The sequence below is a fragment of the Neomonachus schauinslandi genome, chromosome 2 (genome assembly GCF_002201575.2).
Source record: "Neomonachus schauinslandi chromosome 2, ASM220157v2, whole genome shotgun sequence".
In the NCBI taxonomy this organism is placed as follows: domain Eukaryota; kingdom Metazoa; phylum Chordata; class Mammalia; order Carnivora; family Phocidae; genus Neomonachus; species Neomonachus schauinslandi.
The window spans coordinates 159,151,166-159,163,449 of record NC_058404.1 but is presented as its reverse complement, the minus strand read 5'-3'; the positions used below and the strand labels follow the sequence as shown (position 1 = coordinate 159,163,449).

Sequence of the window (12,284 nt, the reverse complement as noted above, 5' to 3'; positions counted from 1 at the left end):
GTGTCTGCCTTCGGCTCAGGTCATGATCCCAGGGTCTTGGGATCAGCGGGGAGCCTGCTTCTCCCTCTGCCCCTCCCCCTGGCTTGCACTCTCTGTCAAATAAATGAATAAAATCTTTAAAAAAAAGGGGGGGTATGAAAGTTACCTATAGCCAATCTGTTTTCCTCAGGTTTCACTAGTTACAACCTCCCCCTACTCTCACCAGCATTTACCATACCATTCTGATCTAATACTGTTTCTTCATTACATAAATTTTCATTCCTTTGATTATTAAAGTATGAAACATTTAAATATATTTACTAGGCATTTCTTCTTTGGGGTTTTTTATGTTTATATCTCTTGTTTTTTTTCTATCTGGGTCTTTATAATTTGTTTTTGTTCTTTATTTCCATTTATTCTTATCAATGATTTTTAACCATCACATTTGCTTCAAATTATTTCCCCAACTTATCAGGTCTTACTGATATTTTCCTTTGTGACTCTTTTCTATTGTCAAGACAGTAATTCTAAGTTCTTTATATTTAAAAACTCTGAGTAGCAAATTTATTTGTGAAAATCTGGTTAGGAAGTTAAAAATGTCTTCAGATATTAAGACTGTTAATTAACTCATTCTTCCCAGACCACAATGCTAAACTTAGGGAATAGTTAATATCTGCTCCCTTAGTTAAGAGCACCTGACAGTTTCACACTCTTCTAAGCTTATGATAAGAAACTGATGAGGTGAGTTCTTACATAAATATCCAAGGCATATGCATGCTGGTCATGAGATCCAATGTAAAGGAGTCCTGTGGTTGGATCCACAGTTGCTGAGCTTTTGACAGCATCCTCAGTAGGAAACATCCAGTATTTTTCTCCACTATTACTTCTCAGAACATAGACTAACCCATTATAACAGCCTGTTGGGAAACAAAATAGAAAAGATGAGATTTAAATACGTCACTGGAAAATAATTCTTTAGCCTAAATCATGACAATTTATATTTGATGCTCTTCATGTGTACATCTGTGTTCAGCTCAGATTTAAATTTCAGCAATGTAAAGCAGAAACCAAACAGTAACCACTTGTAAAAAATACTTATTTAGTAGGTATACCTTATTTTGTTTAAAGTACCCTAAAGTGCTTCACTACTGAGAAAACACTCTCCACTACAGTGGAGAGAGGCTTTGACAGACCCAGAATCAAATCTCTTCATTGCCATCCTTGGGCAAATTACCCAGCATCACTGAGCCTCAGATTATTTTTCTGCAGCATGTGGATACATCTACTCCAGTGTTAATGTGATAATTAAGATAAAATGGATAAGTACCCAGTACAAAGAAGGTGTTCAAGAAATGCTAACGTTAACAATAGCCAGCCTTTACGGAGCTTTTACCTTGTGAAGTGTTCTAAGAATTTTACATCTGTTAATTCATGGAATCCTCCCAGTGAGGCAAGTGCTATTATATCTGCATTTTATAGATGACAAAAGGAAGCACAGAGAGCTTAAGTTACTAGGGTAAAACTATTCAGCTGACATGTGGCAGAGCCAGGATTGAATCCAAGAAGTCAAGCTCCAGAGCCCATGTACTTTACTACAGCAGACTGCTTCTCCCAAACTGCTGCAATGAATGGGAGGCTAGGGCAGCAGTCCCTAACTCCGGGCAGCCAGAGTAACCCAGGGGGAAGTGGGAATGCTCAAAACCTACAAAGTGAAGATCACTCAAGTTCCCTGCAGTGCGTGTAAATCAGGGCAAGTTGACTTTGGGCACTGGCCCACGATTCTCTCCTCGGCTCTGCCTATGCTTATTACCACAGCTGCTCACTTGAGGCCCAATTCCAGAATAACTGTGGTGCTGTTTTCTTTCGAGCAGTTACTACTTAGTAGCAAGAAAGTGGCCTGCTTAGTGATGGTGAAAAGAAATGTCCTACACAGTGCAGTACCCCACAACTCAGCTGGGTAATGAAAAATTTCTTTCAGTTCAGTTCATTTCCAGAAGGAAATCTTTGTGACGTTGGGTTTGGCAAAAATTTCTTGGATAGGACATCAAAAGCATGATCCATAAAAGAAAATAAATGACAAACTGGACTTCATTAAAATTAAGAACTTCTTGGGCACCTGGGTGGCTCAGTCAATAAGTGTCTGCCTTCAGCTCAGGTCATGATCCCAGAGTCCTGGGATCGAGCCCCACATCGGGCTCCCTGCTCAGCAGGAAGCCTGCTTCTCCCCCTCCCACTCCCCCTGCTTGTGTTCCCTCTCTCGCTATCAAATAAATAAAATCTTAAAAAAAAATTTTTTTTTTAAATAAAATTAAGAACTTCTCTTCAAAAGACATAATGTTAATGAAAGAAAGGGGGGGAAAAAAAGCCACAGCCTAGGAGAAAATATGCAAAACATGTATCTGATAAGGGACTTGTATCCAGAACACATAATATTCTCAGAACCCAATAAGAAAACAAACGTAACAATAAAAAACTGGGCAAAAGATCTGAAGAGACAGGTCATAAAGGATACACAGATGGCAATTAAGTTCATAAAAAGAAACAACATCATTAGTCACTAGGGAAATGCAAATTAAAACCACAATGAAATACCACACCATAACAATCTGAATGGCTAAAATAAAAATATTTTCAAATTCACCATGCCAGGTGTTAGCAAGGATGTGGAACAACCTCTCACATATTGATGGTGGTAATGCAAGTGGTTCAGTCAACTTGGAAAATATTTTGGGCATTTTTTACTAAGTTAAAATTATGCTTACCGTATAATCTCCACCTCCTAGGTACTGACCCAAGTGAAATAAAAACTTATATTCACACGAGATCCTATTCACAAATGCTACAGCAGTCTTATTCATAATTATCAAAAACTGGGGGGAAAAAAACTGGAAATAACCCACATGTGAACGGGACAAAATATGGTATATCCACACAACAGAATACTTTCAGCAATAAAAAAAAAACCTCTTGGGGCGCCTGGGTGGCTCAGTCAGTGAAGCGTCCCACTCTTGATTTCGGCTCAGGTCATGATCTCAGGGCTGTGAGACTGAGCCCCATGTCTGCCTCTCTACCCTCCCCCCACCCCCGCTCACATGGGCTCTGTTGCTCAAAAAAAAAAAAAAAAAGAACAAGCCTGTTGATACATGCAACAATATGGATGAATCCAAACACTTATATTAAGTAAAAGAAGCCAGACTCAAAAGCAAAAACTAGAAAAAGCAAAACTAGAGGGACAGAAAACAGATCAGTGGTTGCCTGGGGTTAGGAGGAGGAGGAGGGATGACTACAGTGACACAGAACCTTCTGAGTAATGAACTCTTGATTGTGGTACTGCCTACGTGACAGTACACATCTGTCAAAACACAGAGCTATAAAGAGGTTAAGTTTTACTGTATGTAAATTATATCTTAATTTAAGAATGTTGGGGCACCTGGGTGGCTCAGTCAGTTAAGCGTCTGACTTTGGCTCAGGTCATGATCTCAGGTCCTGGGATAAAGCCCCAGGTCGGGCTCCCTGCTCAGCACAGAGTCTGCATCTCCCTCTGCCCCTCCCCCTGCTCATGCCTGCTCTCCCTCTCAAATAAATAAATAAAAATCTTAAAAAAAAAATGTTTGAAGTACTAAGTGACTACCATGTGCCACAGGCCTTCTTGGGCTACAAACAGTAACTTACATGAGCTGACTTTCAGGATGGGAATGACACATGCTCATGCACACAGATCACTAAAAGTTTCCTGTAGCATATGTTTCAAAATGTACATGGGCAAGAGGGAAGGATCAAACTCAGATTCAAGTAGATACCAGCTAGGATACCACAAGTAGGGAGACATATTCCTAAGCACTTCGCACAAGATTCGATAAGCAGATAAAGTAAAAACTTCATGCAGCAGAGGGAGTAAAGAGAACGGTAGTCAAGGAGAGGCATTATACCTGGACCCCATATTCTTAGTAAAGTAAGTCACATACCTTAGTGAAACTGAATAGCAGCTAGTAGCTAACACTTAATGAGTCAGTACCTTGCAACATACCAAAGGATTCATAAGCAATTATCTCACTTCATCTTCTCCAAAGCTCAATGATGTATGTGGAATTTAAGAAACCAAACAAATAAGGGTGGGGGGGTGGGGGGGTGGAGAGACAAACCAAGAAACAGCTCTAGAGAACAAACTGATGGTTGGGGGGGTGGTGAAACAGGTGATGGGGATTAAAGAGGACACTTGTCATGATAAGCACTGACTAATGTATAGAATTGCTGAGTCACTATATTGTACACCTGAAACTAATGTAACACTATGTTAACCATACTGGAATTAAAATTAAAAAAAAAAAGCTCTATGATGATTGTAGTGGCTTTAAAATCTGTCCACAAATTCTGATACTCTTCCTTTCAAGAGCTGGAGCCTAAATTCCCCTCCCCTTGAGTATAATAGGCAAGGCTCAATGATGTGCTTCTAATGAACAGAAGCAAAAATGATGGTACGCAACTTTGGAGACTAAGGCATAAAAGTACTGCATTCCTCCTCTCCCCTTCCCTCCCCTCCGTCCTGCCCCCACCTCTCGGAGCACTCACTCTGAGGGAAGTTAGCTGCCAGGTTGTGAGGACGCTCAGGGTTGTGAGGCCCATGTGACAACAAACTGGAAAACTTCCTGTTGAGAACCAGCTCGGAACTGAAGCCTTCTGCTGGCTGCAGTGTTGAGTCAGCTGTCCTGGAAGCAGATTTTCTAGCCCAAGTCAAGCCTTCAGATGACTGCAGCCACGTGGGAAACCCTGAACCAGGACTTCCAGCTAAGCTGCTCCTTTCTGACCTCAGAAACTGGTATGTGTTTGTTACTTAATCTAAACCATTAAGTTTTGGGACAATTTACGATGCAACATGTTTTATTTATTATACCCATATACTCATAAGAACACATGAGGTCCTAAGAGGTTTCAGCAACTTGTCAAAGTTCACAGAGCTGAGAACAGTTTTAGAGCTAGGTTCAAATCCAGAGACTAGGACCCAAGGCCCACACTGTGAATTAGCATGTGGCTAACAATTATTCTTTTTTTTTTTTTTTTTAAAGATTTTATTTATTTGACAGAGAGAGACAGCCAGAGAGGGAACATAAACAGGGGGAGCAGGAGAGGGAGAAGCAGGCTTCCTGCAGAGCAGGGAGCCTGACACGGGGCTCAATCCCAGGACCCTGGAATCATGACCTGAGCCGAAGGCAGACACTTAACGACTAAGCCACCCAGGTGCCCCAACCATTACTCTTTAACAACCACCAAACCCACCATACATAAGTTTTTAAATTTAACTTGCTGGTACTAGCATTATCATATGGTAATTAAGTTTAACTCTATAAACCTCAAATTCAGAAACTTACCTACTACAATAAAGTTTCCACACTTAGATACACATGCTGAGGATTCAATTCGATCTCCCAAAATCTGTTCCCATTTCACCTTCCCAGAGTGAAGGTCAACTGCCATCATTCTGTGAGAATGGGAGCCAATGTACACAGTTGCGGATGACTTATCAACAGCAGGGATTACAACTAGAGGTGAAGCATCCACACATTTGCCTGTGTCTGACCTCCATCTCACATGTAGCTCCATTTTCTTGGCTGCTATTACATATGTTCCCTCTTCAGAAACTTCTGCAACATGGGATGGGTCTTTCAACTTCCCAGTAAGAGCTGAAGGATTTAAGCTTTTCACATTTTGAATATTAGTTTGTGAAATTAATTCAGAAGAATGGGCTGAAGAGCAAAGTCCTAACTTAGTTAAAAATTTAGTATTCAGTGACAAAATCTGACTCCCTCTGCTCACTGCAGTAAAAGCAGTTAGCTCATTGTCACAACTTAACGTCATGACAGATTTCTGATGTAAAGATCTTCCACTGGTTTCTTCTTGATTAATGTCGCTGAATTTTCTTTTAGTGGCATAATTCTTGCTAAATACCAGATCTTCATCTGGAAACACTGTTTGAAGTACGTGATTGTAAATCTCTAAAATGGAACTGCTTAGAATAATTTCCAGAAGCCCAGGTACTGATGTGCCAACTAGTTTCTCAATCTCATTGAGGAGCCGTATGGACTTTAAGGAATCTCCACCACTATTTAAAAAGAGTGACTCATCAGGAACCTTCAAAGGATCTTCTGAGAGATTCAGAATAGACTATAGATGAGAAAAGGGAGAAATATGGTGAAGTAAAGGCCCAAAACCAAAACAATTCAACCAATTTATAGGTAATATATACAGCATAGTACTTACATTAATGATATGAACAAAAGACAAACAAAATAAATATTTTGTTAATTAAAATAAACTTTAAAGGTATTTTCTTTATAATAAAGGAGATGATCACTATGCTACCAATTTTGTCACAAACTCACTCTAAAACTACAAGTTTTATCTCCCTTTAGAGCACTTTTCCTACCCATAAAATAGCGAGTAGAATTATAAAAATATGATTTACTAATTATAAACTCCACAAAATACTAATATCTGATATTTCTATAATATGGGAACAATATTTATATTCATTTGCTTCACTAAATCAAAATTATATTCCAAGAATCTAAGAATGAAATGAGACTTACCAAGCTATCTTTTACTTACAAACAAGACTATATAATTACATCCTCTTTTCAGAACCCTTCAGAAAGCTCCACATTTTATCTAAGAAAAACTGTAGTGACCTATGGTTGTAATATATACATATTTCAAATTAATTTATTTTTATTTTTTAAAGATTATTTGAGAGAGAGAAAGAGAGAGAGAACATGGGGGGAGGGGCAAAGGGAGAGGGAGAAGCAGGCTCCCCGCTGAGCAGGGAGACTGATGCGGGGCTCCATCCTGGGACCCTGGGATCATGACCTGAGCTGAAGGCAGATGCTTAACCGACGGAGTCACCCAGGCATCCCTGTCTACCTCACTTCTAATAAATTTCTTTATGGGGAGCTTAATCTTACAGTAGAGAACCTAATCCTTATTTTAATACAAATTGAAAAAACAATGGTATATTACTTAACATTACTTAACATTTGGGCATCAATAACATTCTTAGAAAACTTTATCAGCCATATTAGGATGTTAATAGTCCCAAAAGATATAACATGACTTCTTTATAATAACAAATTTATATCTTAAAAGTTATACCTTCCACAAATACTGTAATTTTCCCCAGAGTTCCTCTTTTCCATTGAGTTTGCACTCAGACTTCAAGTTTAAATAGTTTAAATATATCTTGTTTAACTCTGAAACATCAATTTTGCCTAAAAAGAGAAATTTTAAAATTTCAGTTCAAACCCTATCTTCATTAGTCATAAGAATCCACACATTTTTCAGTGTCAAAGTTTGAAATCTTATCGTTTGTGAAAGATAATCAATTCTAAAGAACGTAAGCCCACGCTACCAAGAATGTAATGGGTAGTAAGAAAGGAAGAGCTAATGTTTATCTTATTTAAAGAGTTAAAAAATGGTCCTATTAACGGAACAATTACTGCATTTTGATGTAAATATTAAATAAAGATGAAACTGGGAAGGCAATATCGTCATTAAGAACATGTTTTGAAATCGAAAAGTCTTAGAATTTCAACTCTACCATTAACCAGCAATGTAATTTTGTGAAAATTACTTAACCTCTTTAAGCCTTATTTTCCATATCTATAAATGGGACTTATACTACCTACTCACAGGATTTTCTAGAGATAAAATGAGTTAATGATACAAAGCACTTAATAGAGGCCTACCACAATATATGCTAATATTACTTAGAATAATAAGGATTTAAAGGCCTTTAAACTAGTTATGAATTAGTATTCATTTGGCACTGAAACATCCGCTTCAAATGATTTTACCATGAGATGTAAATGGTAGAGAATCAATCAACAAAAGTTCATCCGGGATTGCATGACTTGGAAGACGTTTCTGCAGTTCTTTAAAGATGTATTCCTTTACTAAATCATTTTTGGACACCAAGAACAGAATTAATTTTTCCTGATTATACCATGTAACTGCACAAGACTCCACTTGCTGAAGTCCTTCAGCAACCTAGGAGAGAAATTATCCCAATTTGTCAGAGGACATTTAAAAGCAAACTTCATAAACGCTCAAACTTCTCATGTCTGAAATCAACACAGTCGAATTAAAATGTAAAATAACTAGACACTTAAAGAAAAAAAATCAACTGCTACTACTGCTATTACCAGCACACTGGGTTCTTCCTGTTTTTCAAAAATAACTGCTCCCAGAGCAAAGTAAATCATTATTTTCACAGTTATCAAAATCCATTCTGTCACTTACTTAAAAAACAACTCTTTCTTCATGCTGGGAATAGGTATGAATAACCCATACCTATTATCGTAATCCATCATTAATACAAAAAATCTTAGGTTTAAATAACATTAATAGAGAATGCTGGCACAGAAAACTGGTGGAGGCTACCTCTAAAACCTACATATGTTAGTAGACAGTATTTAAATAGTTCTACCTGTTGCACCAGTTCAATGTTAAGACGTTTGCCATGTCGTTTGATCTGACTGTCCTTTCGTCCCAAGAAAAAAATCTCTCCATCTTTCACCATCACCAAGTCTCCTGTGGCTCGCATCATGCCAAGTGGTACTGTCATTTCATCATCAAGAAAACATACTCTGTTTCTGCCACCTTCACAAGATATAAAAACCAATGTAATAAAAAAAAAAAATCCACGGAAAATATATTAAAAACCATCAAATCAAGAACATCTTCAAAAGTTCAGTTACTAAGTTTCACATTTTGAATTATTTATAAGGAAAGGGGGCAGCACACTTTTAAATGTTATCTGGTAAAATTAAATACAATAACCTCAGTAAAATAAAGGAATAAAACAAGATTTCTAAAAACATATATGTGATTAAAAAAATTCTTAGAATACTGATTATAGAGAATTTGGGCTATAAATATAAAGATCCAACCTGCAATTTCTACATTACTTTTATATTTTCCCTAAGGGTATCAAACACTGTTATCTGAAATAATTATGGTAACATATTAAATGTTTCATGACTGTGAGAATGAGATTAAAAATTATCATCATTGAAAAGAATACCAGACATAAGAAATTGATCAAAGAATAAAATTAACATAGATTATTTTCTGGGGGGGAAAAAAAAAGATATTCCCAATCAACAAATGTAAAACCACCTAAAAATACTTGGCCACGGCCTTCCTGAATTGTGAAACCATTAGTATCTCTGACTTCAACTACTGTTCCAAGCAGTGGAAATCCCAGTGGTACCGGCAATTCAGATCTATGAAAACACAACAACCCAAACCACATTTAAATTTTTCATTTGAATAGATTTTCCAATGTATTTAAATCACATCATACTAAATAAAGAAAAAAAGTTTTGGTTATGTTATAATTCAAAGACTGCCAAGAGGAAAAGGTTAGGTGGAAAGGTTATTATAGGTTATTTATTTTTGTTTAGTCACAAAAAAGTTATAGCAGGATCTGTAGCACCAGTTATAAGAAAGGTTCTGGATCCCCAGCTTAAAGTTCTAGATAAAACAGGGGCGCCTGAGTTGCTCGGTTGGTTAAGCGACTGACTCCTGATTTCGGCTCAGGTCATGATCTCAGGGTTGTGAGATTGGGCTCCGTGCTGGGCATGGAGCCTGCTTAAGATTCTCTCTCTCCCGGGGCACCTGGGTGGCTCAGGTCATGATCCTGAAGTCCTGGGACTAAGCCCCACATTGGGCTCCCTGCTCAGTGGGGAGCCTGTTTCTCTCTCTCCCTCTGCCCCCCACCCCTCGTGCTCTCTCTCTTGCTCGATCTTTCTCTCAAATTAATAAAATCTTTAAAAAAAGATCCTCTCTCCCTCTCCTTGTGCCCTCCCCCACCCTCCCTCTAAAAAAATTTAAAAAATAAAAATTCTAGGTAAAATAGTGTTTCTAAAATTACTACTGCAGTGCCTATCAAAAACATTGTTAGTGTTAATGTTAAGATACTGGAAAAATACAGTTTCTCTCTAGTCTATTTAGTAATTAAAACCCTTACTTCAAAGTAGAATTAAGAAACTGCTCTGGAATCCTGTAAAAAGTTGCCCAACTTGATACCTCTGTGATACCATAAATATTAAATATTTGTGTTTTATTGTCTATTCCTCTCCAGCTTTTGAGAACAGTCAATGATGGAAATGCTTCACCACCAAGGGCTAATACTCGAAGAGAAGTACTGGCTGATAAAACGGTTGACTTGATAAGCTGAGATCCAAATCTTCTAAGCAAAGTTGGTGTCGCCTGTGAATATATTAAAGATAATTTATTTCCCTTAACTTCTTTAAAAAAGTAAATACTGTAATAATTAGTTCAAAGCTTAACACTGGGCACCCACATGGAAATTAAGGTGGTGTTTATAAAATTATAAATCATTTTGGAAATCTCCTGAAGCAGCATTACCTTCTTAATGTAGATATCAATTTTGCTTTAGCAAAAAACTTAAGAAAAATATTAGTTATGCTTCATTGGATAGTTTAGACAAGACGGTTTAAACATAAAAAGGACAAAATATATAAAATCAGTTCATACTTCCTTTTCCATTATCTCTATGTAGAAAAAAGTATATAAAGGATTAAAAAATGTTTCTAAACAATATGAAGAAAGATCTTTAAAAACAGCTTTAGTGAGGTATAATTGACATAAATTGAACATATTTAAAGCATACAATATAAATTGAGATACAGATATATAGATATATCAGTGAAACTATCACCATAATCCAAATAATGAATATATTCTTCAGCCCTAAAATTACCACTGTTAACGCTCCCCCCCTTCGACTGGACCCCTTTTCCAGACAACCACTGATCTATTTCCTAATGATCAGCTGGCATTTTCTAGAATTATATGAAAATGGAATCACACATCATGTATTGTTTTGACGTGACTTCTTTCACTCCATATAAATATTTTGTGATGCACCTATGTTTTATCAATTCCCTTTTTGTCTCAGTTCAGGCTGATACAACAAAATACCACAGACTAGGTAGGTTACAAACAATAGAAATTTCTCACAGTTCCGGAGGCTTTAAGTCCAAGATCAGGGTGCCATCATGGTCCGGTTCTGGTAAAAGCCCTCTTTCAAGGTTACAAGCTGCCAACTTGTTGTATACTCACATGGTGGAATGGGCTAGGGAGCTCTGTAGAGTCTCTTTTCTGAGAGCACTAATCCCTTTCATGAGGGCTCCACCCTCATGACCTAAAAACTCCCAAGGGCCACACCTCCTAATACTATTATGTTGTTCATTAGGATTTTAACAAATGAATGGGGGAGGCACAGACACTCAAGACCATGGGGCTCTTTATTGCTGAGTAGTATAGTCCATTGAACAGATCAGGACTAGCGTTCGCATTTCCATACAAATTTAGGATCAATTTATCAATTTCTACCCCAAAAAGCCTACTAGGATTTTGATAGGAACCATGTTTAATTTATAGATCTTGACAATATTGAGACTTCAATCCACAAACATTTAATGTCTCTTCACTTATTGAACTCTTTAACTTCTATCAGTAACGTGTTGGGTTTTTGTTTTTTTTTCCTTTTTGCACTGCCTGGACCAACCAGAGTAATGATGAAGAGAAGTGACAAAAGCAAACATCCTTGTCTTGTTTACAATCTTAGGGTGAAAGCATGCAGTAAGTCTTTCACCAAACAGGATGTTAGCTGTAGTTTTTTGCAGATGCCCCTCATCACACTGGGGAAGTTCTTCTATTCCTACTTAAGGTTTTTTCCTTCATCACACGTGTTGGGCTTTGCCAAATACTTCTGCATTTGTTAATATATACTACATAAATAATGAACAAAAAGCATAATTATCAGTGGATTTTGGGATGTTAAACCAAGTGTGTCTTCCTGGAATAAATGCCACTTGGTCACATTTTAAATTTACTGAAACACGTTTTGTGGTTGAGAATATGATCTATCCTAGAAAATGTTCAATGTGCTTGCAAAGAATGCATATTCTGCATTTACTAAATATTGTGTTCTATAAATGGAATTTGGCTGAAAATGTTGTTCAAGTTTTCTATATTATATGTTCTGATTTCTGTTTAGTTTTTCATGACCTAGGGGTATTAAAATTGGGGTATTAAAAGTTAAAAGTGAGGTATTAAAATTTTGAACTACTGGGTTGCCTAGTTCTCATTTCAATCCTGTCCATTTTGCTTCACGTATTTGGAACCTCCATTTTTAGGTGGATAATCGTTTATAATCGTTACATCTTCTTGATACAACAACGTACCTCTTTATGTACTGGCCATTTTATCATTATGAAATGTTC

At 37.1% G+C, this 12,284-nt stretch overlaps 1 protein-coding gene across 3 annotated transcripts in view; it reads right to left on the bottom strand.

The window, feature by feature from the left end:
* The window catches only part of AASDH (aminoadipate-semialdehyde dehydrogenase), a 31,886-nt gene that overhangs the window by 3,402 nt on the left and 16,200 nt on the right, over positions 1-12,284 (bottom strand). For 2 of the 3 annotated variants that reach the window (XM_044912717.1, XM_044912718.1), the window contains exons 5-10: positions 10,001-10,242; positions 9,148-9,254; positions 8,456-8,628; positions 7,824-8,016; positions 7,123-7,238; positions 5,346-6,138 (exon numbers count right to left, since the gene is read on the bottom strand). In XM_044912717.1, the coding sequence (XP_044768652.1) occupies positions 5,346-6,138; positions 7,123-7,238; positions 7,824-8,016; positions 8,456-8,628; positions 9,148-9,254; positions 10,001-10,242 (1,624 nt within the window). Of the gene's footprint in view, positions 1-732; positions 897-5,345; positions 6,139-7,122; positions 7,239-7,823; positions 8,017-8,455; positions 8,629-9,147; positions 9,255-10,000; positions 10,243-12,284 lie in introns of all 3 variants that reach the window. The other variant, XM_021701598.1, reaches the window with a different exon arrangement.